The following is a 25387-nucleotide window of genomic DNA, read 5'->3' on the forward strand; positions in this document are numbered from 1 at the left end:
TGCTATGGTAACATACAATACGATTCCCATGTGCCACGGTCGTGCTAATTGTGCAACGTATGGTACTCTGCTGGCATAAGTGCCGCAGATATTAACACCAGTTAGTGAATCACCCCCCCCCCCCCCCCTTGTGTGTTACAACATACATATTTGTACTCTTGCATATATGTAAATGTGACAAATGGTTACCATTGACATCAATGTAGCCAATCAATCTAGAAGAATCCCTTTAGCACACATTTTGTTTTTCTTACCATCGGTAAACAAGAGGCCAGTGAACCAGTCTGATCCTGCATCCCCTCATCTGATTGGTTTATAGGCGAGCAATCACTGTCCAGAGATCCTGGTGTGAAGGTTAAGTTCGACTGATCCTGCATCAGCGAAGATTCTAATAGGTTCTGGGTGGGTAAAAATCCTACAAAGACAACAAGAGACCATTTAGTATATTATTGGCAGCTAAAGATAATAAGACTTATCACAGGCTGCCGGGTACCCATGGTGAGCATCAGGTATTACAGAAAAAGAGCACTGGGATGACAATTCCAATATCTATCAAAAGGCCTCATCACTAATGTGGCAAGCCAAAGGCGTACCTATGAAACCCCGCCGGGAGACTTGGGCGCAAGAGATAGCCGCTATATGGCTAACTCTGCTCCTGCACAAATCCCGGCTGCGTTAATTACTAATCCCCCTCCAGGTCAACGTGGATGGTAGGGAAAGACGTAATTACAGTGTTTTAAAAGTAACTTAAGCTCCATCTTCTGACGGCGCCAAAGTTACTCACTGTGCGCTGCTACAGCCGTAATTCCTATTATGGCCTATGGTGGCGCCGGCTGCACCTAAATCTCCTGTTTCAACAGCGCTCAAGCTGTTTCAACAGCACTCCAGTCAAAGAACATTTATATTGTGCTTTTCTCCTGGTGGACTCAAAGTACCAGAGCTGCAGCCATTAGGACATGCTCTATACAGTAGACAGTAGCAGTATTAGGGAGTCTCCTACTGAGTAGGTGCTGGCTTACTGAACAGGAAGAGCCAAGGTTCAAACCCTGTTTGCCTGTGTCAGAGGCAGAGCCTTTAACCTGTAAACTATACAGCCACTCCAGTGTAATTATAATTTTGTTTGTCATCATTGAAGGTGATTGGCTTACTCTGTAGAAATTCTCCTCAAAGAGAATTCTTGGAAAGGCATGTGCCTGATTTAATCACATACTTGATTTGTAAGTTCCTGACTGGCTAATGGCTAGAAGCAATCCTGTGATCAGTCTCACTTGTGCTTCCTGTTTTGGTGAGAGTGAAAGTAATTCTGCTGACCAAATTGATCATGTTTCTCCATTAACCTCTCGAGGACTGCTGTGTTAAACCCCCCTAAAGACCAGGCACATTTTAAAATTGGCCACTGCAGCTTTAAGGCCAAGCTGCAGGACCGCAAAACACAGCACACAAGTTATTCCTCCCCCCTTTTCTCCCCACCAACAGAGCTCTCTGTTGGTGGGGTCTGATCGCCCCTCCAGTGTTTATTTGTTTATTTGTGTTTGTTTTTATTTTGTTTTTTTTTTAAATAAAAACTGTGTTTTTTCCCCCCTGTTGTATACCCCCCTCCCTCCCTCCCTCCCCCCACCGGCCAATCCCTGTGATCAGCTGTCATAGGCTTCAGCCTATGACAGCCGATCACCTCCGTGGCTCAGGAGGGGACAGCCGTGTCACACGGCTGTCCCCAGTACAGCGCTGCTGCTGATCGCAGCACTGTACGGGTAATTAGACGGCGATTACGCCGTCCAACAGTGCTCGGAGACTGGAGAGGGGGTGGAGCTCCGCCCTCTGAGAATGAGATGCGCGCGCAGCGTGCGCGCTATCTCAGTCAAAACAGAGCCCCAGGACTTTACGCCAATTGGCGTTAGGCGGTCCTGGGGCTGCCGCCGTGGCCACGCCCATTGGCGTGACGCGGCCGGCAAAAGGTTAATCAACCAAAGTAGATTTTGTGTAGATTAAATTGCTCATCTCTTGTCGTTTTAGTAACATAAGGAAAAACAAATTGCATAACAAAAAGGCCCAATTCACACTGAAGCGTTTTACTAGCGATTTCAGCAGCACTTTCAATCAGGGTTTGATTCTGGTCCGGAGTGGGAGCCTGAGAAACGGCTACCACCACACTATATAAGTAATGTACCTGCCCTGACCATGCTTTGCAGACCAGGCATCTGTGGTCAGATGGACCCTTGACCCAATGCTGTGTGCCAGAGATGACACCACTTGCCTTTCAACATCACGGTACAGTTTGGGTATCGGCCTTTTAGAAAAATAATTGTGGCCTGGCTGACTGCTGGTATAATGCAATGTGCAGTCACACAGGTGCAGTGAAAGGTGTGCACTGACTGCTGGTATAAAACAATGTGCAGTCACAGATGCAGTGAACAGTATGCACTGACTGCTATATAAAACAGTTTGCAGTCGCACAGATGCAGTGAAAGGTATGCAGTTACTGCTTTTATAACAATGTGCAGTCACACAGGTGCAGTGAAAATGGATGCACTGACTGCTGGTATATAAAACAGCATGCGGTCACACAGATGCAGTGAAAAGTATGCAGTGACCGGTATATAAAACAGTGTGCAGTCACAGATGCAGTAAAAGGTATACTGTGACTGGTATTATAATACAATGTGCAGCAATCACACAGGTGCAGTGAAAAGGTGTGCAGTAACTGCTGGTATAACAATGGGCAGTCACACAGGTGCAGTGAAAAGGTTGCAGTGACTGCCGGTATAACAATGTGCAATCACACAGATGCAGTGAAAGGTATGCAGTGACTGCTGGTATAACAATGTGCAGTCACACAGGTGCAGTGAAAGGTATCCAGTGACTGCTGGTATAATGATGTGCAGTCACACAGGTGCAGTGAAAGGTATGCAGTGATTGCTGGTATAACAATGTGCAGTCACACAGGTGGAGTGAAAAGGTTGCAGCGACTGCTGGTATAACAATGTGCAGTCACACAGGTGCAGTGAAAATGGATGCACTGACTGCTGGTATATAAAACAGCATGCGGTCACACAGGTGCAGTGAATGGTATGCAGTGACTGGTATTATAATACAATGTGCAGCAGTCACACTAGACACTGAATGTACTGGGCCTGGCACAGTATAGCAATTAGCAAGGGCCAGCTGCGACAGACAGGGCTGTATATGCAGTGTCAGTGGGCCACACACACAAAAAAACATCACAAGAACATTAATCAAAAGAGCTGTTTTGGGGTGTTTTTCATCAATAAATATCAGCAAGGTGCAAGCTAACAGACCTCCTAACTATCGCTATCCCTTCTCTCCAATGTCTCTCCCTTCTCTCACTAATACAGCAGCACACAGAGTGAGAAAATGGCAGACGATGCTGCCTTATATAAGGGGGGCTCCAGGAGTGAGTGCAGCCTAATTAGCTGCCATGTGTCTGCTGACTGTGATGTACAGGGTCAAAGTTTAGCCCAATGATGTAGTATAGGGGGCGGGTCGAACTCGCATAAAGTTTGTGATTCGTCGTCAACGCGCATTGTTCGCACGAACAAGTTTGCATGCGAACCATTCGGGCCATCTCTATTTACAGTACTGTTCAGTGGAACGGGTGAAGAAAAGATTGGCGGTGGACATGTGAACAGCTTCAGTCAGATGGAAATAGTGACACTGAAATGCACTCATCTGTTGCTCGTTCAATCTGCATCCTATGTGCCAGATCACTTAACGACCTTGTGGGACACCTGTGCACATGCTAGCTACTCGACCAAGAAGATGCTAATCAACTTCCTCATCTAAGTTTTCTCTACTGTGTGTACAAAGTTTTGGACAATTTGAAGGATTAAACTGTACCTGAATTGACATGACATGATGACATAAACATAGGTGCATATACCATTAGTCCTATTAAGAAATTGTTTATTTATGCAAATGAGCTTGCCGAACAGTTTGTGTAATGCAGTCCGGTTTCCTGAAAAGTAAATAGAAGTCAAAGGAGTATTATCTAGCTCAGGAAACAATGTTAATAAGGTTTTAGCACTAAAAAGTTCAAAGGGTCATTACGTCTGTTTATTTCACAGCTCAACAAAGCAGATGTTATATCGGACCACTATGGCTGCTGTTCAGAAAAATTAAGCCCTTAAACTGGAAGTAAAAATATGAGACTCAGTTGTTTGTTACCAATGTTCTATTTACCATTAGTAAAAAAAAGCATACAGTTAATTATATCATAAGTTTATTTTCACTTCAGGTTTGCTTTAAGGATGGTATCATGGATAAATTAGAGGTTATGTTTTAGATAAGTGGTGCTCTACATGGTAAAAAAAGTTACATTAAAGTACACATTAAATCACTGCGTTTAAAGTTACATAAAAGTACATATTAAATCACTGACTGCATTTTTGCGCCCAGAGTCACAAAGTCAAGAATGTCATGGTTAACATTATGACACTGACCAAATTTACTGGGTATGATGATTTTTATTGCAGTCGTTACTAAGTATTGATTGATATAAATATCGAAATCAGTATGTACCTCCATTAGAGGGGATCTGCATATTTGTCATTGCATAAATGTATGGTTGATTGAGGTGAAAATAAAGTGATACGATTAACAATTAATTTATCCTCCTACTCCTAAAAATGACGTTTAAATCCCATGATTTTCTTTTATATTTAAACATTTACAAAGTAGGTTGAATGTTTTACTGTCTCTAATCAGTGGCAGCCTATTAAGTATCCCAGAAGTAGAAAAGGGTTGATAGTTCATGTATCTTATCTCTCCCTGCATTCTATATTCTGCCAGGAAAACTTTTATCGCTGTAATTTGCTTATCAGCGATGTTTACTAGATTCTCGACAAGACAGAAGCTGTCACTTCCATGCCTAGAAATTAACTCTTTCAGGCTGCAAAATAAAACAAGTAAAACAGCCTGGTTATTAATACAATATGTTTTGTACTGTACATACACATGTTTATTTCATCATGTCATATATCATCTCTGGTACACTTAAAGAACAACTAAAGTGAGAAGAATGTGAAGGATACCATATTTATTTCCTTTTAGGCTGGTTTCACAGTGGGACGTTACAGGCGCACGTTAGAGCAGCCTGTAACGCAGCCCACCGCACAGTAATGAAAAATCAATGGGGCTGTTCACAGTGCCCACGTTGCGTTACATTGTAACGCTGTGTCACAAGACAACGTACTGCATGCAGTACTTTAGACGCGGCTGAGCCGCGTTAGACTGCTTGCACATGCTCAGTAATGTTGTGGAGGAGCGGAGAGCGGCCAGGCACATGGCTAATTAATATGCACTGCACGTTGTGACGTGCAGTGTTTACTTCCTGGAGCAGCCGCTCTGTGCGGCGATTGGCCGGCGGGACCACGTGATGCCGCATGCGCACAAGAGTGCGCATCACGGCATCACTGACGCCAGAGTGAGCTGCACAACGCGGCTCACTCTGACGTCCAGATCCAGCACCACCAGGCGTTGCGTTAGGGGGACGTTATGCGACCTTAACGCCCCCTCTAACGCGACGTCCTCGTGTGAAATTAGCCTTAAGCAATACCAGTTGCTTGGCAGCCCTGCTGGTCTATTTGGCTGCAATAGTGTCTGGATAACACCAGAAAAAGCATGCAGGGAATCTTGGCAGATCGGACAATAATGTCAGAAACACCTGATTTGCTGCATGCTTGTTCAGGGTCTATGGCTAATAGTATTAGAGGCAGTGGATCAGCAGGTCTGCCAGGTGACTGGCATTGTTTAAAAGGATATAAATATAGCAGTCTCCATATCCCCCTCATTACTGCTGTCCTTTAAATGTCCCCGTTGGATAGAAAACACAAGCACTGAATTGTCAGTTTCCCAATTTTTTCCATAAATGGAATACAGATGATTAATGGTCTGCACATAATTTACTAAACTAAAAAATGTTAATCTCTTCAAATGTTTCCCCAGGCCTGTAATCTGCTGTTAATATTACATTTCAAGAACGTGCCTTAAATGAAAATTAAATAAAATTAAATAAAAAAATCTTTGAAACCTGAACATCTTCATAGCATGAATGTAGGCCCCAGGCCCAAGACTGACTACTGGATCGAGACCTGGCAAGTGTAATAAAGTGAAGATATGTGTCATTCAGAGTTCAGCAGGAGCTGTCTACAAAAGGATGGTAACCTGGAGAAAAGTTCATTTGAGTGCCAAAAAATATTGTTGCAGGCAGTTGTCAGGACCTAGCTTTCGGCATTAATATTTCAAGGTTTAATTAAAATGGACGTAGCACCACCTACTGGATAGTAAGGCTACATTTGAGCAGGTTATTGTTCTGCGTCCTATACGCTCTCCCCCTTTACAATCTTCAGGATCCCCATTTTTGCCTGGACACATGGGTGTGGGTATGGTCATGGCCCCAACTTTCAGGCTGTCTGACACTGTTAAAACACTCTATGCACTAATGTAGACTTGCGTGTTATTGCATGGAGGAAGGTAGTGTGAGCAAGGTCACGTGGGCTGCTGGGGAGGACCAGCTTATACTCTTGGATTGGCCACATCCACTGCAGTGGCACCCAGAGGATGAGGAGGTGGAGCCTAGAAGAAAAGATACTGCAGGGGCGTGTGCATCTTATATCCCTCAATGTCACTGTCCCAGCCATGGATCTCTACCTACATTGTTTGCTATTTACGTAAAAATCAACTTTAGCTACTGCTTTTCAGGTGGTCCCTAGGTTTAGGATAAAGTGTTTTATCAAAGGACCAGCATTAAGATGCTTTGTTTCATAGGGTATCATGGGGTTAGTACTGTTTAACCAGGGCCGCGCCTGGGCGGGTGCTGCGGGTGCATTGCAGGCACCGCCGGACCGCCGCTCTCCCCCTCTGGCCGCCGCTCACCCCCTCTGGACACCGCTCCCTCCCTCCCTCTAGCCTCGATCAGGAAGCGACCAATAGTGCGGACGCTAGGACCTAGCACTCCGCACTGATATATAGAGCGGGTGCGTCCGGCGCCCGCTCTTACTAGTCGGGTCGCCCGCTGATTGAGGTCTGACTAACTGCAAAGTGAGGGGGGAGCGGCGGCTAGAGGGGGGGTCCCTGTCACTCACTGCCTAAACGGGGGTCCCTGTCACTCACTGCTAAACGGGGCTTCCTGTCACTCACTACCTAAACGCGGCTCCCTGTCACTCACTAGCTAAACGGGGCTCCCTGTCACTCACTAGCTTAACAGGGGTCCCTGTCACTCACTAGCTAAACGGGGGTCCCTGTCTCTCACTAGCTAAACGGGGGTCCCTGTCTCTCACTACCTAAACGGGGGTCCCTGTCTCTCACTACCTAAACGGTGTCCCTGTCACTCACTATCTAACAGGGTCCCTGTCACTCTACCTAACTGATGGTCCCTGTCACTCACTACCAAAACGGGGGTCCCTGTCACTCACTACATAAACTGGGGTCCCTGTCTCTCACTGCCTAAACAGGGGGTCCCTGTGTCTCACTGCCTAAACGGGGGTCCCTGTCTCTCACTGCCTAAATGGGGGTCCCTGTCAGTATACTGCTTGGCTTGCCCAAAGTACAGATGCATCCCCCACAGTCAAATGAATGAGCTGCCTTTTATGGAAAGGATAACACAGTAATATGTGGCTGTGTGTGAGTGTGACAGGCTGACAGAGACAGTGCTTGACATTGCCGCATACTACTGTTATCCTTTCCATGAAAGGCAGCTCATTCATTTGACTGTCTGTGGCCCATTTGACTGACTGTGAGGATATCTGCTGACAATCTGGCTGCATTGTGTGGGGGACATCCACTGGAACATCAGTTCATATGAGTAGGGATGGATCAGCACCACCTCACAATGTTGGTATATGCTTTTTTTAAAAAAAATTTGTTCTAAAAAAAGTTTTCTTTGTTTTGAACATGGTAATGTCTGTCTACTCAGTTTATTTATCGTTAGATTGGAAAATGGATTGAGTCATTGCTATGCATGGAAGAGGGGTAGGAATGGGGTATCACATGCACGCGTAAAGAGGTTAAGGTGTGGGTGTGATTAGGCAGGACATGGGTGTGGTTATGTGGTTGGGCGCGGTTAATTTAACCACTCCCATAGGCGCCAGAGAAAATCTTGCACCCAGGTGCCAGGCACCTCAGGCTCACCCCTGTGTTTAACATCCATACTATTGCTGAAAAATGCTGTTTGTAAGCCTGTAGTAAGAAGTATTTTGGCTGACTGATTTTCCTTTCTTTCCTCCGATTATTTTTCTATTTCCTGGTTAGTTTTGCTTATTGATTCACCTACCTGTGTGCTTTCCACATTTTAGTTTTCATGTCTTTCTTTCCTGCCATAGGTACCCCTCATTTGCCCACCACTCGCCATCCATTGCCATCCCTCTTCTTTGTTCTATAGCGCAGAAAAGGCTGCTCAGTTGTAGTCAAGCAGTTCATGTACAGCACACATTCTACAAAGTTTGCCATAAAGATCACCTAATGGTCATTTAAGGGCACAGAAAGTGAGAAGCTCTGCTAAATCACCTAGTGCACCACCTTCTGTCATAGTGTGTGGAGGTGGGCTAGATAGTAGCACCATGATTCTAGCTCAGTGATGGCTAACCTTGGCACTCCAGCTGTGGTGAAACCACAAGTCCCATGAGGCATTGCAATACTCTGACAGCTCTAAGCATAACTCGGGGAGGCAGAAGCATTATGGGATTTGTAGTTTTGTCACAGCTGCAGAGCCAAGGTTAGCCATCACTGTCCTAGCCCCTAAGACAGGAATAGACATCTGGCAGAGGAAGGTCACATCCCCTTCAATACAGAAAATGGCAGTGAGGTGTGGTGAGCATTGTAGCCAGTGGTGTAGCAATAGGGGATGCAGTGGCTGTGGCCGCACCAGGACCCCTGGACTAAAGGGGCCCTCCTTCATCCTTCATCCATTTTACTAGCTTTTAATTGGTGTTATGCTAGTAATGAATACCGCTATATGTGCATTGAATTGTGGTAATACTTAACAAGCTGCTTCCTTGCTCTGATTACATCTCTCTGACACTGCAGTTGTGCTTAGTAGGTTTTGGGGCACCATATCAAGAGTGCTTGGGGCCTCCCCTCCTCCGTACCATGCAATTTACCAAGAATATCTGTCATTATTGCTCATCAAACTTCTCCATTACTACTAACCCCTCGTCCTTAGTCAATGTAATTTTCAATCCATGGATCCCTAATAGCTGGTCATCCTTAGTAGTTAAGGGTTGGTCAGACGGCAATATCTTTCAACTTAGGCATCTTCTAGATCCCATTTCTAAAACATTTGTTTTTGCTGATTAGCTTTCTCAACGGGTCAAGTTAACCCCTGCCCTACGCTTCAATTTTCATCAAATCAAACATTACGCTAAATCTTTGGGGAATGCTGACTTTACCTCCTCACCTACCCCGTTTGAAAGTCTTTGTAATAATGGTCCAACGCAGGCACATTTAATCTCCTCAATTTATAACTTTATTTATACACTTTATTTATTTGCACTTTACCCTCCCACAGATACATGGAATATTGGTCTCGGGCCCTCTCTATGGATATCATAGCTCCAATGTGGTCTAGGATCTGGCAGTCTGTCGCAAAATCCACACTTTGCTCAGTCCATAAAGAAAACAATTATAAGATTCTTATGCTTTGATATTACACCGTTGGTTCCCAAATACCTCGCCAACTTGTTGGAGGTGTAAGGATAAGGTTGGTTTGCTGATGCATATCTTTTGGGACTGCCATCTAATTAAACCCTTTTGGGAGATAGTTTCATTACTTATTTCGGAATTTTTGAAACCCATGTAGATCTGCATCCGCTTAACGCACTTCTAGGCCTTCCTGTTAAGAACTTCCCTCGTAAGCAGTGGAAACTTATGCTACATATACTATCTGCAGCAAAGAGGTTAATTGCCCAATTCTGCTGATCCACAACGATTCCTAGTAAAACAATATTAATAGATAAAATTAATGATGTTAGGCGATTGGAAGATCTAACAGCTAGAATCCATGATAATGTTGACGCGCACAGGGAGCTGTGGGGTCTATGGGAGGACCGGGACATGACATTGTGGCTTCAATCGCGTAATCGTAAGCCCCCATAATTTTCTGTTCATGGAGTACCTTTTCCTCAGCTCAGGTGGTTTGGGATGTGTTCAATATGATATTTTAGACTCTGTTGGCTTGTGTTACTAATCTAACTCTTTGGTCGGATATAAGTTTGTGTTGTTTGTTTTTGTCTTTGTCTGTTCCTTCCTAATATGGAAGTTCTGTTATAATATATGTTTTATTTCATGTTCTTAATCACACATGGATTAGCGAGCCTATTGGATCTACAGGGCGGACTAAGTCATTCTGACTTGAGTAGCTGACCCCTGTATAATTCGCATTCATTGCGAAGATAATTGTATTCATCCTGCTTGCTATTCTAATAGTGTCTATGTTTTATATAATTTGCTACTGTATACTCCTTTTCCTTATTTCAATATAAAGTCGATTGATAAAAAGAGTGCTTGGGGCCCCAATGTAAAACTTATACTGGCCCCTTAGCTATGCCACCAATTGTATCCCTGTGAGTATGTATGCAGGTATGTATGTGTTATTTTAATTCCTGTTTAGATTCCCGTTTAGCTAAAATATATAATAATTTCCTATTTAGATTCCAGTTTAACTAAATTACATAATAATTTTGGGCAGACTTGTGAGGAATAAAACTGTTGTCAAATATCTATGCGCTGATCCTGTTACAAGAGTCACACAACTTTAATTACTACAGTTGGAGGAAAAAGTATTTCATAATCTATGAAGGTCACACAGGACAATGGCTTAAGGGTTGACTTGACTGCGCAGTGGTATGCTTGAAAACATCTGTCAACAAACTATTTAATGCTTTCCATTCATAATGCAAACATATTAGATTCTGATTCTTGAAGTACTATCACCCTCAGGTTTATTTAATGAGAAAATGGTCACTAGGGATGAGCAATATGATGCAAATCATTCCAAGTTCATGCAGGATCATGTAAATTCTGTATGTAAATGTATGCAGCTTGAAAATGGACCAATCCAGTCCAACCAAGGTTTAAACTAATTGATTCATTTTAAGCTACATATATTTGCCTCCAGAATTTGCATAATCCTGCATGGACTCGGAATTATTTACATCTCATTGATCATCTGTAGCAGCCTCTGCAGACAAAGCACATTCATTTTAGTGGTTGTTTACATGTTACTGCACAACACTCATTACATAATTTGCATACCCCGCTATTGGCATAGCACACAAGTAACATACACTTTGCTGCGTTAGCTAGTAGTTTCCATTGAATATGCGAACAATCTGAAATTATTTGCATCTCATTGACTATCTCTACTAGCCAGCAAGATACGATGACACAGTACACAGTGAGTTATGGTATTGAGTGGGGAAGAATTTAGGTTAGATTTACAGCGCACTTTAGGAAGAGATGCGGCACATTCACTCAAATTTGGAAGCTATTTGGAAGCTATTAATAATTGAGGGAAATCTGATATTAAAACTGTCTATGTCAAATTACACTGCTATTCAGCATCAGCACAGCACACTGTGCCTTGACTCACATGGAACATTTCTTATCTGTAATCACAAAGGATCTAGTGCTAAATCATTCTAAACATAGCAGTGAACTGACTTTCACCTTCCAACTTAAGGGACTCACAGTTATTCTACTCTTATGTCAATTGACAGGTGCTCGTGTTGAGCAATTAGCATAAGCACGCTTTAAGCAATAAGCATACGCATGACAGGCACTCCTCACTCATACTGCAGGAAGATAAGACCCTGTGTTATTAACCTGAAGAAGCAGGTGAGTGCCAAGAAACGTGTTGTTTATATTAGTATCCAATACATTTATTTTTTTAACTTCCACATCCAGGTAAGATTGTTCCTTACTAACACCAACATTGCCTTCTGACACTCACATTGGGATGCCCACCCAGTATGCTCAGAAAGGTGGAAGAGGGGCTGCTGGGTATGAAAGAAAAGGCTGCAGTTGGAAATGGGACACTACTGGTGAGGAGTAACACATAGTAGAGGGGTGATACTGCACAAGGGAGCCACAAAAAAGCAGAAAAGGTGTAAATCCAAACAAAAATTCTAATCATTACAGTGGACCTGAACTCATGTACGGGACACAAGGAAATCACAAATGAATCCACCCTGTTTGCGTTTAGAGTGAAGAAGAGCCTTAATTCCCCATCAGCTGCAAGTAATCACAATTGTAATTTGATCTCTGAGCTGAGTCAGCTCAGGAATCCGGCTGTCCTTGACAGCCTCAGCTAATTTGTAAACACTGGATGTTAACCCTTTGTCTGCTTTCATGAATGCAAGAAGTATACACACTGCAGATTAATTGCAGGAACTCTGTGTAACAAAGAAATGTTTATCTTTAAAGATTATTATGCTATTGCTTATTTTTTAGAGCAGAAAGGAAGTTCTGAGTTCTGGTCCGCTTTAATGCCTCCGAATGCTCATTTATCACTTGCTACTAGCAAGCAGCACTGAATATAGTGTATCTCTTGTAGAAGATAGTGTATGGCCAGCATAATAACTGTCCAGTGTTAGAATCATCCTGTTATTGTGCAGAGACACTGACAGATGTGTCTACCATGGCAGAAAAGCCTGAAGCTGCTGCTTTAGTATTAAATATCGGCAGCTGGAAATGCCTTTGACGAATGGCCTATATTGTTACCGCATTTTGTAAATGTTGCATGACAGCCCGTTTCTCCCATTACCAGGTCACTACCTGCAGACTACTGTAAGGAGGAAGGAGAGGTGTCACTATGAAAGATAAGATTCCAGCTTGGCGATGCTGAATAAGAGTGGATGATTCATTCGTTTCACATGGATAGGGATCCTCTGGCTGGAAGCCCTTTGCCAAAGAATATCTTGTTTTGTTTAATAACTGGTCACATAGGAAACACTGGGAAACGTATCATACACGGTCACACTCTGGCACCTGGCTGTCTGTGCTGACACATCCTGCAGCAAGACTCTCTCATGCCCTACTTTCATGGAGGGATCCATACATTTCAAATCCCATGTTAGTGTATAAATCAAATCATAAATATACATTGTTTTGTACAAATGCAAACATTTTAGCGTAGAGTCACATGCCACACTGCCTTCTATAGATAAAGCAATGCTAAACTGCCTTCTTGGTTACCCCTAACAATTAAAGGAACCCGAAGAGAGAGGCAGATGATGGCTGCCATATTTAATTCCTTTTAAACAATACCAGTTGCCTGGCTGTCCTGTTGATCCTCTGCCTCTTATAACTCTTAGCCATAGACCCTGAACAAGCATTCAGATTAGTTGTTTCTGATAAACATCTGTCTGGGCAGCACAGTGGTGTAGTGAATAGCACTCTCGTCTTGCAGCACTGGATCCCCGGTTAGATACCCAACTAGGGCACTATCTGCACAGAAATTATATGTTTGCCCCGTGTCTGCGTGGGTTTCCTCTGGGCTCTCCGGTTTCCTCCCACGTCCCAAAAACATACAGAGAAGTTAATTGGCTAAATTGGCTATCCCCCTAAAATTGATTGTAGACTATGATACATACCCTACACTATATAGACATATGACTATGGTAGGGATTAATTTGGGAGCTCCTCTGGGGGACAGTTAAGTGACAAGACGATATACTCAGTACAGCAGAAGATGTCAGCGTTATATAAATACTAAATAACAGTAATAAAATAATAATAGATTAGCCACATGCCTGTTTTTGATGTGTGATTCAGACACTACTGCAACCGAAGAGATCAGCTGAAATGCCAGGCAACTGGTATTGTTTAAAAGGAAATAAATATGACAGCCTCCATGTAAATCTCACTCCAGATTTCCTTTAATCAGTGTTCTCCCCAGGCTCTTATAGCCGGGCGCTCCACCCGGTTAGTTTTGATGAGCACCCGGCTGTCACCGGCTCACCTCCTTCTATGCTGTAAGCAGAGTTGCTCACAGCAGCACCGGCCCTGCATTCTCTCATATTGCCCCACCCGGCTACTTTTTCATGCCACCCGGCTGGAAAAAAATTCTGGGGAGAACACTGCTTTAAGCCTGGTACACACTTTTAATTATGATTGGCCAGTCACTGACCAATTTCACCACCTCCATGTAGTATGAAGGTTTACCTACACAATCTGCTCACAGTATCCCATATCTGTTGACCCTCATACTCATGGAGGTTGTAAAATTGGTCAGTGATTGGCCAAATTATAATTTAAAGTGTGTACCAGGCCTAAATCCTGGTACATACATCCAATTTTGATTGGCCAATGACTTGCCAATTTTACTTCTTACATGGAGTAGGAGGGTCAACAGATATTGGATACTATTAACAGATTAAGCAGGTAACATGTTATTCTACGTGGAAGTGGTAGAATTGGCCAATCATTGGCCTATCAAAATGATACGCGTGTGCACCCTAAGCTGGGGATATTTGCGGAATTGTTTTCACTGCAATGGTTCACTGGAGGAGACATTTTCACAAGAATAGCATTTCTCACAATTTTGATGCACTGAAATTTTCTTGAAAATGCAGCCTCCTGCTCTTGGAAAAGTGTTCATCTTTGCTAAAATAGGACATTTAAAAATAAATAAATGAATGAAGTTAAAATGGCCTTGAATGCACACTGAGCCACACTTCAACTCCATGCTGCCATGCAGACAGCCTGCAGCAAAAACTGGCTAATCTTAATCCATCATTGCATACAAGTAATCACCCATTGTGAGATTCAATATGTGTATTTACACTGAAGATCATTTATATTATCTGCATTGTTTGATTTACATTTGAAACTTGTGTTATTCAAAATTATTTCAATGGATTTCAGCCAATCATGTAACATAAATTAGCCGGAAAAATATACTACTCCTGAAGAAGTAAACTACATCTGGTTTGACGTTCATAAAATGTGTCAAGAAAATCGAGTATAATCTCTGTATTATATAATAAAGTGTAAAAAATATATATGGACACAGATGTGCCGAAAGAGTCTCCACCGAATTAAAAAAGTGGTTTGCCAGATATAGGGGACAATATTCCAGATCATTGTTACCCTTATTAAGAACAAACTGGTATCATTGTTAAATTGTTGCAAATACTATATTACTGTTATGGCTATGCAAACATTGTATTCTTTTATGTGTGTAATTTTAAAATGTTGTAAGAAATATGTTTTTAGCTGGTTATTGAATGATTTGATTCAATATTTATCTATTGATTTTCTGGACAAAATTTATCGATTGAGATTTCCTCTTTAAGGTTCCTGTTAGCCCATAAAAAAGATTAGCATCATAAGAGGGACAAAGAAGAGGATATTTCGCATATTTCATATACGTTAATGGCAGACAGATTGGTCAATATTTTGGGGGTTATTGTTTTATAATGGCCTTGTTTGCTCATCACTACTCGGCACAATGATAAAAAGTAATTTTGTTCAAAATAAGGGCTATCGTTTCCCTCCAGAGTTACACTTTTGTTGTAGTGTTGCATAGTTGGAAAGGAAGGAATGTAATAGACCAGCACTGCTTGGAAAAGCACACAGTAAGATATGAATACTTTTCATTTTGGCATAACTGATCCCACACACATCAAAATCTTTCAATACCATTCATACATTGGGTGCAAATTATTTCGGTCATCTGTGAGATGCTCGTGTTTAAACCATCAATAAATCTCTTGTACTTGTACTTTTATTTAGTACTGAAAACATCCTAACCATTTTTCCACAATGTTAACGCATATTATAGGAAAGGAAGACATTATCAAACAGGTTAAAAGCTAAAAAAAAACCCTATAAAATGAGAGGAAGAGTTAACTTGCTTTTCAAGGTTTTATTGCACAATTAGGACAACGCATTTTGCAGGATGATCCTGCTTCCTCAGGTCAATAACAATTTGTGGCCAGTGGCTGCAGAGTAAAAGGTACGAGCGCCTCTTATTACGAGATACTTGTGTTTGTCCCACCAATTAATGTCTTGTGCTTTGTGTGAAAATGGTTGGGATCTTTTCAAGACATGTTATAGGCAAGGTAAACAGTTTTTTAAAGTTATTGGGTAGAGGTGCTCAAAAGAAAATACAGTAAACCACATTAAAAAAAAACTATCAAAAGAAGAGGAAGAGGATGGCTTACCTCTCCAGGTGAGAAAGCCAGTCAAAAGCAACTTATGTAAAAGGTTTTTATAGCACAATTAAGACAACACATTTTGCAGGATGATCCTGTTTCCTCAGGTCAATAACAATTTGTGGCCAGTGGTTGCAGAGTAAAAGGTACGAGTGTCTCTTATTACACGTTGCTCGTGTTTGTCCCACCAATAAATCTCTTGTGCTTTTACGTTGCGTGAAAATGGTTGAGATCCCTTCATCCATATTTCAAAACAGAATACTGGCAAGGGAAACCGTTTTCTAAGACTGGTTACAATAGGTGATATAACTATAGGGATTTTTTATATCCTGGAATCTTCCTTTAACCCATCCTAAAGACTAACGTCTAATTATAGATGACTCTCGGGCTCAGCCATTATTGTCGGCATTATTAGCTTCTTCTGCAGCACTGTCCTCATTAAGTAATAAGTATACAGTCATTCCATGTGTTATCTGTGCATCTAAATATTTACATGACAAAGGCAAAACATTTCTTAACATGTTGTAATGGAATAAATGTCCCAAATAATAGATGTATAGGTTCCATACCTAGCACTTATAATTATGGGTACAAGTATCTTTCACACCTTTACTGCTATGCTAATTAAATGCATACAAATTAATGAGATTGATCGGCTTCCAGAGCATGAGGCTGCAGGCCTAACTGGAACCTTTCTCTGTGCCCAGAGCTCATGCAGTCTGCAACCCAGTTGGAGGGGTTGAAAAAGTTTTAGGATAATTTTTTTCATCTTAAAGGGAATTTCCGAGGTGCTAAAAAAAAATCTACTTACCTGGGGTTTCCTCCAGCCCCTTGCAGCCATGCTGTGCCTTAGGGAGTTCCCTCCAGTGCAGATGCCACCCTTATCAGGTCGGCATCTACTGCGCCTGCTCGAGGGCTACTTGTGCAGAACACTCGAGATGACGTCAACGCGACTGCGAGTGGCTCTCACACAGGCACAGTAGATGCCGACCTGGCGAGGTCAGCATCTGCACCGGAGAGGACCGCCAGGCCACTGGCTACAGCAAGGGCATAGGATGGCTGCAAGGGGCTAGAGGAAGCCCCGGGTAAGTTGATTTTTATTTTTTAGCACCTTGAACATTCCCCTTAAAGTACCTCTGAACTGACAGGGGGTTTGATTTCTGTTAGTAACATTTTACGTGAGGTACTGTGACGTATTTCACAGCTCCATCCTTTCAGCTCAGTGCCCCCTGTGGTCCCCGAATTAGTCACCCAAAATCTTCGACTGACTAGAATGTTAAATATGGATGGGGAGGTAGTGTCAGTTATTCTCCCAAGGAACACTCCCAATCATGCCCCCTCAATGCTGTCATTAATTACTTGTGAAAAAAGACACACACCCCAGTATAACTCTCCTTCCCATCTCTGTTTCTCTCTGTCTATTCCATCCTGTTAGCTTTTCTGTTCCGCTGCAGTGTCCTCTCGTAAATGCCAGCATTTTCACTGCAATGGCACTGACCCAGAAGTAACCCGGAAGTACTTCTGGGTCAGTGCCATTGCAGGACGGAAAAGACAGCGATAGGTGACTCATGCTGTTTTTTTTTTGTTGTTGTTTTTTTTACCAAAGTAATTTATTACAATTCAGGAGTACTTTAAGTCATCCTGTTTTTTCCGAGAGCATCCCCACACTACAGCCATGGCTGCTTATTAATGCAAAACTAGTTTTGTGAGTATCTACTTACTTTTATTACTCATTTACCCTTCTTATCATACTACTCCAGACTGAGTTTATTTATTTATTTATTGTATTTATAAAGCGCCAACATATTACGCAGCTTCTACCCCTTGCTTCTACCCCTCCCAATTTGCTCAACAGGAGGAGGAGCAAGGCAGCTGGCCAATAAACAGTGAGACTGTAAAGCTGCTTTGAATTTTGCATCAAAAGCAGCTGAGTTGAGGGAGTTAGTCTCTCTGAGTATGGTTGCTGCTTGCATTGCATCATTCTGCTGTTCAGACTGCAAAGATTAGGCGCAGACTGAATACTTCTGTGGCACAGAGAGTTGCCTGTATCTGGTTAGGCTTCCCATCCAGGTATTTGAAAAGTGATTTATTTGATAGCCATTCAATGAGCATATACAGTACACAGACAAAACCAGCTCTGCAAATTATGAGTGCCAGTGCAGATCAAGGGATTTTTTTATGGGAGCTTTCAGACAATACAAACCAGATTGCAGATTTGAAATGAACAGCAGTGCAAAATTCTCTATTCCAGTGACTATACCTTAAATGTTTTTATATCTTTGTATTGTTAATAATTTATGACAATGTGTTTCACAGCTTATTATACATGTACACCCAAATTAAGTATTTTTTTAATTGGTAAATCTGGAGACAAACAGTCTGTCTTCTGCTAAAGTAATCATACTTGTTTCTCTTAACACCCTAATATTGTTCTCACTATTGTGAGAATGGTACATGTTGTATCCTTAAATAGTATAGTAAAATATGAAGGAAAGAGCACCAGAGGTAAAGCCCAGATGCATTTAGTGGTATAACATAATAAATGAGGAACAAAAGCATAATACATATAAAATACTAAGGTCTGTACTATATGGCAATATATAAATACAAATCAAAAGCATTGACCTTTCTAAATGTTTTAGTCAATAGCCAATATAAAAAAATCATAAAATACTGTAAATCCATTAATTCATACATTGCAAAAATATATATCATGCAGCAAAGCAGCTATCAGACTGGGAAAGGGAGGACCAACACTAAGCTTACATTTCAAGCTTCCTTATCACAGACATTAGTGATGATCTCATCAGCGTGTTGCTGCTCTACGATGTCCAAACAGCAGACCAGATATGTTCTTAAGGAGTCTATATTAGTGTGAATTGCACTGATAAACTTGATGTTAGGCTGCTGGCAGTCTTTTGTACCTGGGAATGTCTCAGCAGCATTTTGAATGATTCATTGGATATGCTGGACACAGCTGCAGATCTTACATTTCACAAATACTGCATTGTAGCTGTTTTGCAAGGGATTTGTTTAAACATGATTTTTAAAAGTTTCAGCAAATGACAGTTGCTAGTGTCATGACTGCAGACTGTGTATTTCCAGTGATGACAGATGGAAAATGCTGCAAAACTATTTCCTAGAGTTGTCATTGGATGGAATATATGGTTGAGTTATGATAAGTGGTCCATATCATTTCCTGCTTCCTCCTCTTTTTTTTCTTCTCATCTCTCCAGCATCAGCTCCTGCGGCTGCCTCCACCTTTACAGAGCAGCCAGGGATTGAGTTCCTTCATTCTCTCTTTACCAGGAAGGTGTGTTCCTTGTTCCACCCTAATTGTGTCTGTTCTTGGCTGTGGCAGCATGTTTTATACCGGGTGTGGCATAAACCCACATGAAAGTGCTGCAGACCCATCTTACACTGCTGTGTTTTTTTCACAGTACAATATTTCTAACAGGGACTTCAGTACCTGTTGTGAACGTCAATTATCGACCAATCCTCCGTCACTCCCACCAACCTGCTGGGAATCGCCTAGAACTTAAGCCCTGTAATTATACAGCATACAGCAAAAATGCATTCTCTCAATATACTGGCATGCAGAATATTAGCTATAGAATGGAATACTCCGAAAATGCATTACTGTATACTGGTATGTAATTTATAGCTAGAATAATGTATATCTAACAATGAAACAGGGGACCTTCTATGTGTATAACTTCACAGCAAAATGGTATTCTAAGGAATTAAGATATATATATATATATATATATATATATATATATATATATATATATATATATATATATATATATATATATATATATATATATACATGAGTGTTCTACATTGTACAGTCTGTTCTACATTCAATATTCTCCACTTTTATAGCTACATTTCTGCATTATACTTACAAACATTAAAGCAACCTTTTTTTTTTTAAGTTAAATACTTACCTAAGTAGAGGGAATGGTCCAGAGGCTTCCTATGTCCTCTTTGACCTCACCGTCACTGACCAAGACTCTCTTCTTGTTCGGGGCTAGCCTCCCTTCCATGTAATATCAGTACAGCCATACGTGCACAATAGCACAAGGCTGCTTGAGGACAAGAAGCTTCCTGCTACTGCGCAGGTGTGGCCATACTCGCACATGCTCAGTAGGGCTGCACTTGTACCTGAAGGGGAGTGTGGCCAAGTACATATACAACAAGCTCTTGTCAGATATGTTCAGAGGGACCCTGCGCAGCAACGGAGGGCTTGTGGATGGATTGGGAAGCCTCTGGACTATCCAGAGGCTTTCCTCTACTGATGGTACTTATAGCAAGTGCCCAAGGCCAGATTTATACTTTTTGTGCCCTTTAGGACAAGTATGTTGTTACTCTACTTTCTTGTGCCGCAGCACCTCTCCGATTCCTCGTGTAGCCCCTTCTTCCATGTGTATCATGAATATGTGTACAGCATGTACATGTACCATGTGTACAGCAGCCCCTATCTTTCATGAACAGCTCCCTTGAGCACCAGTTTACTTTTTTCAAGTTTTTCTCCCCATTTTCACCCGCCTCTTTCATATGTAGTAACCCCTCCTTCATGTCCAGGTGTAGTGATGAGCAGAAATTACGCCTACATGTAATCGTAATTCACAATTACATATCGTAATGCGAAATTTTGGGGAAAAGCGTAATAAATGTTGTAGTTAATTGTTAGCATTCGTAATTATGCATGAATTGACATGTAATTTATGCGTAATTTTATGCCAACTTTGGCGGTGAAAAGCAAAGCCCCCATCTATGCTATTTCTACAAAATTGTTACATATTTTAAGAAGAACAGTGGGTACAAGTTAAAAAAAGAATAGATTTTAAAAATACAAAGAAAAATGGTATTTAAACTGTAATTTTTCTTGGTTTGAAACCCATTTTTCTTTGCTTTTTTAAAATCGATTCATTAAATTTGAAAACAAGGTATTTTTGACTCATACCCACCATTCTTCTTAACATATGTAGCAATTGTGGTAGCAATAGCATGTATGGGGGCTCAGAAATTCACCTGCAAAGCCGGAATGGAATTAAATTCATGCATAATTACAAATAATTCTACAAGTCAATCGAATTAACAATTTGTAATTACGTATAGGCGTAATTGCGAGAAGTTACGTGTAATTTCGCATAATCTGCCTTTGCGGCCTTTCTAGAAATCCGACCCAGTATGTACCATACTTTTTTTTAATTGAAGTTACAGGTGTGCTTTAAAGCTGAATTAAACAAATCACATATGGGGAGAACATGAGTAACTCACCTATCCAATAAGGCTGGATCTGAGTGATTGCACAGTCAGGAGCCAATGAAACTGGATTCTGATCATATACCTGAGCTATCCCTAAACAGCTAACCTAGTGGCGGCTGTGGCGTACCTACGGAATTTGACACCCGGTGCTGATTATTTACAGACAACCCTCCCCCCCAAAAAAACCCAACCAATTTTTTTTTGATGGGAGGGTTGATGGGTTGGGGCGCCGAGCGTGTTGCTGCAAATTTTGGGGAAAAGGAGTTGTCAGGATGTGGACGGAGCTAACTATTATGAAACTATGTACTGTATACAGTGTTGCCAAAGATGGCAGTGCTATATAAATACACAATAATAATATGGTAAGACATTAGACATTTATGGTATGGTACAATTAGATTGTGAGCTGGGGGAGTATAGAAGTAGAGGCAAAAGACAGAGAGCCTGGTGGGAGAGGAGAAATGGCAGGAAGACCTCTCACCATCACTGCAGACATCACCAGTTCTGTTTGACAGGGACACAGACGCGTATCTGGAGGGATGCAGGCATGACGTGTGCCCCAGGCGACCTCCCTCTTCAATCATCAGGGGGGCGCAGTGCTGCTGACAGCATTCCTGAGTCTAAGGGAGTAACAATCATCCAGCAGCCTGCCTGTCTCAGCCTTTGTCTTATATCTACATTACAAGCTATTGAGAGGTGAGCTCCGAAGTTTTCCCTCACTCCCTAATGTCTCAGTCCCCTGAGATAGCAGCAGATGCCTCTGGTCTGGAGGTTACAAGATCTCACATCCATTCAGCTCTGTCATTCTCACATTCCTCAGCCTTATCTCAGTGTGCTGTTTACTTACTTTTATTTATGACACTCTCTGCACTTTAACCATTACGCTGCTGGCATCTCTGTGGCCAGATTTAACAACCTCTCTCTTGTACAGTGTACCTCAGTTGTTAAAATGCATTATATTTCTAGCTCAGTACCTATCTACTGATATTTAATAGGTTGTCAGCCTTTTGTTATGTTATAATTGTCACTACAAATGTTTCATTGCTTTCATTCATATGAGAGTGGTGGCTGCCATATTTATTTCCTTTTAAACAATACTGGTTGCATGGAAATCCTGCTGATCCTTCTGGTCACCAGGGTCTAAATCACACACCTGAAACAAGCATGCAGCTAATCTTGTCAGATGTGTTATAGACATTTGATCTGCATGCTTGTTTAGGGTCTATGGCTAAGGCAGGGATCACACTGGTTTTTCAGTTTTCAACTCAGCTTTTTCTGCGCACATTTTCTGCACACCAAGTCAGTTTCTATGCAGAAAAATGTGTGCTTTTTTCACAACAGTTAATGTAATTGATACAGAAAACTGACAAAATGAGCAGAATTATCATGCAGAATGTCAGGTTTTTTTTCTGTGCAAGAAAAACACATTAAGTGTGAACTAGCCCCTTGATTAACATGAGTTTTCAGTTCTTCTGTGCAGAAAAACGCATATGAAAACAGTCAAGTATGTTCCCTGCCTTAAAGTATTAGAGGCAGAGGATCAGAAGGATAGCCTCATTTATTTCATAGTGACTGTCACATTCTGGTATTTGTGTGTGCGACTGTGCGTGTGTGTTCTGAATGCATGATGGGGTTACCCTGTCCAAAAAGGTTAGGCAGGATGCTGTTGATCGTAGGTGTGTGTGTGTGTGTGTGTGGGGGGGGGGGGGGCTGGGGGGCGCAATTTTAGTATTTGCCATGGGCGCTTTCTTGCCTAGATACGCCACTGCAGGGACATGGTGTTAAAAGAAGCCACTAAACTCTGAAAAGAGTAAAGGATCATGGGGGAAGACAACAGGGTGGGAACAGGAGCTGGGAAAAGAGATACGATTATCTGCAATCAAGCTAAACTAAATTGCCTGGAGCTTGCTTCTCTGCTCACTAAAGAAGTCGGCTATCAGCACCTGTATCACTGGCCTCTGCAACAGCAGACTGTCCTGCATTATCGATTAAATACTCTGATCAGGATAAATAATCAATAGTCCAGGGCACTCTGGTATTACAGCAGCCAGTGCACATGGCTACTAATGACAGGAAACTTTTGAAGCACTGAGCACATCCTACCACCTCTCCCTACTAATGTCCCTGCTGCAGTACAGCAATCATTCTCTCTACTCACCCTGCTGCCTTGCACATTCACTCACTGCAGGCTGTGTGTAAAGATCAAGGAAACACATTGCCCACAGGACAGGAAGGGGAGGGGTGTTACATCTAGTGCAGAAAGTAGTAAAGTCCCTTGCACAGCTTGCTGCTATTTTCCCGTATGTTGCCTGAACTATGAAAAAAGGTCCCAGGTGGAAGAACACAGTGGCTGAGCACCACAGCGGCACCCCTAGCCATGGCCACACCTGGTGCTGTGAGCACCTGCAGCCCTATGGTAGGTATGCCACTGAGTGACGATGCATGCACATGATTGTTGCGGGAGCACTAAATTCTGATGTAGTGAAATCTATGCTGTGTCCGGATTATCCCTTAATATTCCAAGCCTAAGTCAATGTTAATCACCAAGCAAGGGTCTGGGAAGAACCCCACTTTTTTGTTGTTTCTAAACAGTTTGATGTGGTAAAATACTCAAATTATGTTTTTTTTTCCTTTCTGAAACTATAATTTAGTGATTCAAGCATTGTTAGCATCAAATATTCTCTACATTCATTTCAACAGAAGGTATCCAATAACACGCATTTATTCTTCATAAAAGTGTGTATATTTTTACATCCAATTACATATATTATATTCATGTCAAACTGGCTTCATCATCTCATTACAATAATATTACAGACTGATGTGTTGCCAATTGCAACAGTCATTAACACACAACACAGTTCTACTGCCTTTCTCGCAGCTAAAACACTCGCATCCACTATTATTTTACATTTCTGGAAAGAACATTTTATACGTCTACTTACATAATATTTAGACACATTATCAAATCTAGAGTAAAAGAGTTCTAGTTATGACAGGGTCACAAAAATTCTCCTCTGGAGTAGATTTAACTATAAATGGTTCAGAAGTGGTGAAAAATGGGTCACTATTACACCATATACAAAAGTGGTGTATCTGCTGCTAATTTCCCTTACGAACCCCAAACTCTCCCTTTCTAAGCACTATTTGCCCATTTGACTAAAACCTGAATCTGTGATCTGTGTTCTGCTAATCAGCCTGAACTTCCTTCCTGCCTGTGCTTAGGTCAGACCAGACATGCAGATAACTCATTACAGATACTGTAATTGATTTGGATCAATCAGTAAAAAATGCTTTGGAACCCAGTGGAAGGAGTTTAGAGGGCAGAGACAGGGAGAGCAAGGGAAGCTGAGAAATCATATCTAATCTGTTGAACAAAATCAGTAATAGATTTTCAGTCTAATAATGAATATGGGATACTCTGAGATGAATTTGGATATTTTTGTTCTCTGTCTGTATGGGCAGGCTGCCCTTCCTATGTGGCCTGTTTCCTGTGTATCTAAAGTACCTTATTGTTTTTTTCTGATTTAAAGAGGCACTGTAGTGACATATAGCAGAATGCAGTAAAAGTTATTTAGAATACCCACTTTTACTCTAATTGTCCTGGTTTCAGCATCAGACACAGCCCCAGTACACAGGTGCAGACGCAGTAATCCGCCAGAGAGACGGAGAGAGCACACTGCGCTTGTGCAGACCGTCCGCGACTGGCTGAAGTTACGGGACCCCATACAGAAGACGGAGAAGACTGAGGATGGCGGGTGGGAGCGATCCGTGCGGATAGGATTGGAGGAAGCCCCAGGTATGTATAAATCTTTTAATAATGTTTATCTCTGGTTTTCTTTAGCTTACCTGAGGCCTCCTCCAGCCCCCTCTAGCTTGTGAGGTTTCTCGGCATCTTCTAATCCCCCTCCGTTCTCCCGCGCGTGGCTGGGAATGGTGCG

The 25387-nt window shown here is 41.9% G+C and overlaps 1 protein-coding gene across 2 annotated transcripts in view; it reads right to left on the bottom strand.

The window, feature by feature from the left end:
- The window catches only part of FOXN1 (forkhead box N1), a 358297-nt gene that overhangs the window by 58326 nt on the left and 274584 nt on the right, over positions 1-25387 (bottom strand). For both annotated transcript variants that reach the window (XM_068270164.1, XM_068270163.1), the window contains exon 6: positions 255-415. In XM_068270164.1, coding sequence (XP_068126265.1) covers positions 255-415 — 161 coding nt within the window. The remainder of the gene's footprint in view (positions 1-254; positions 416-25387) is intronic.

Source organism: Hyperolius riggenbachi, chromosome 2 (genome assembly GCF_040937935.1).
Source record: "Hyperolius riggenbachi isolate aHypRig1 chromosome 2, aHypRig1.pri, whole genome shotgun sequence".
NCBI classification, from domain to species: Eukaryota; Metazoa; Chordata; class Amphibia; order Anura; family Hyperoliidae; genus Hyperolius; species Hyperolius riggenbachi.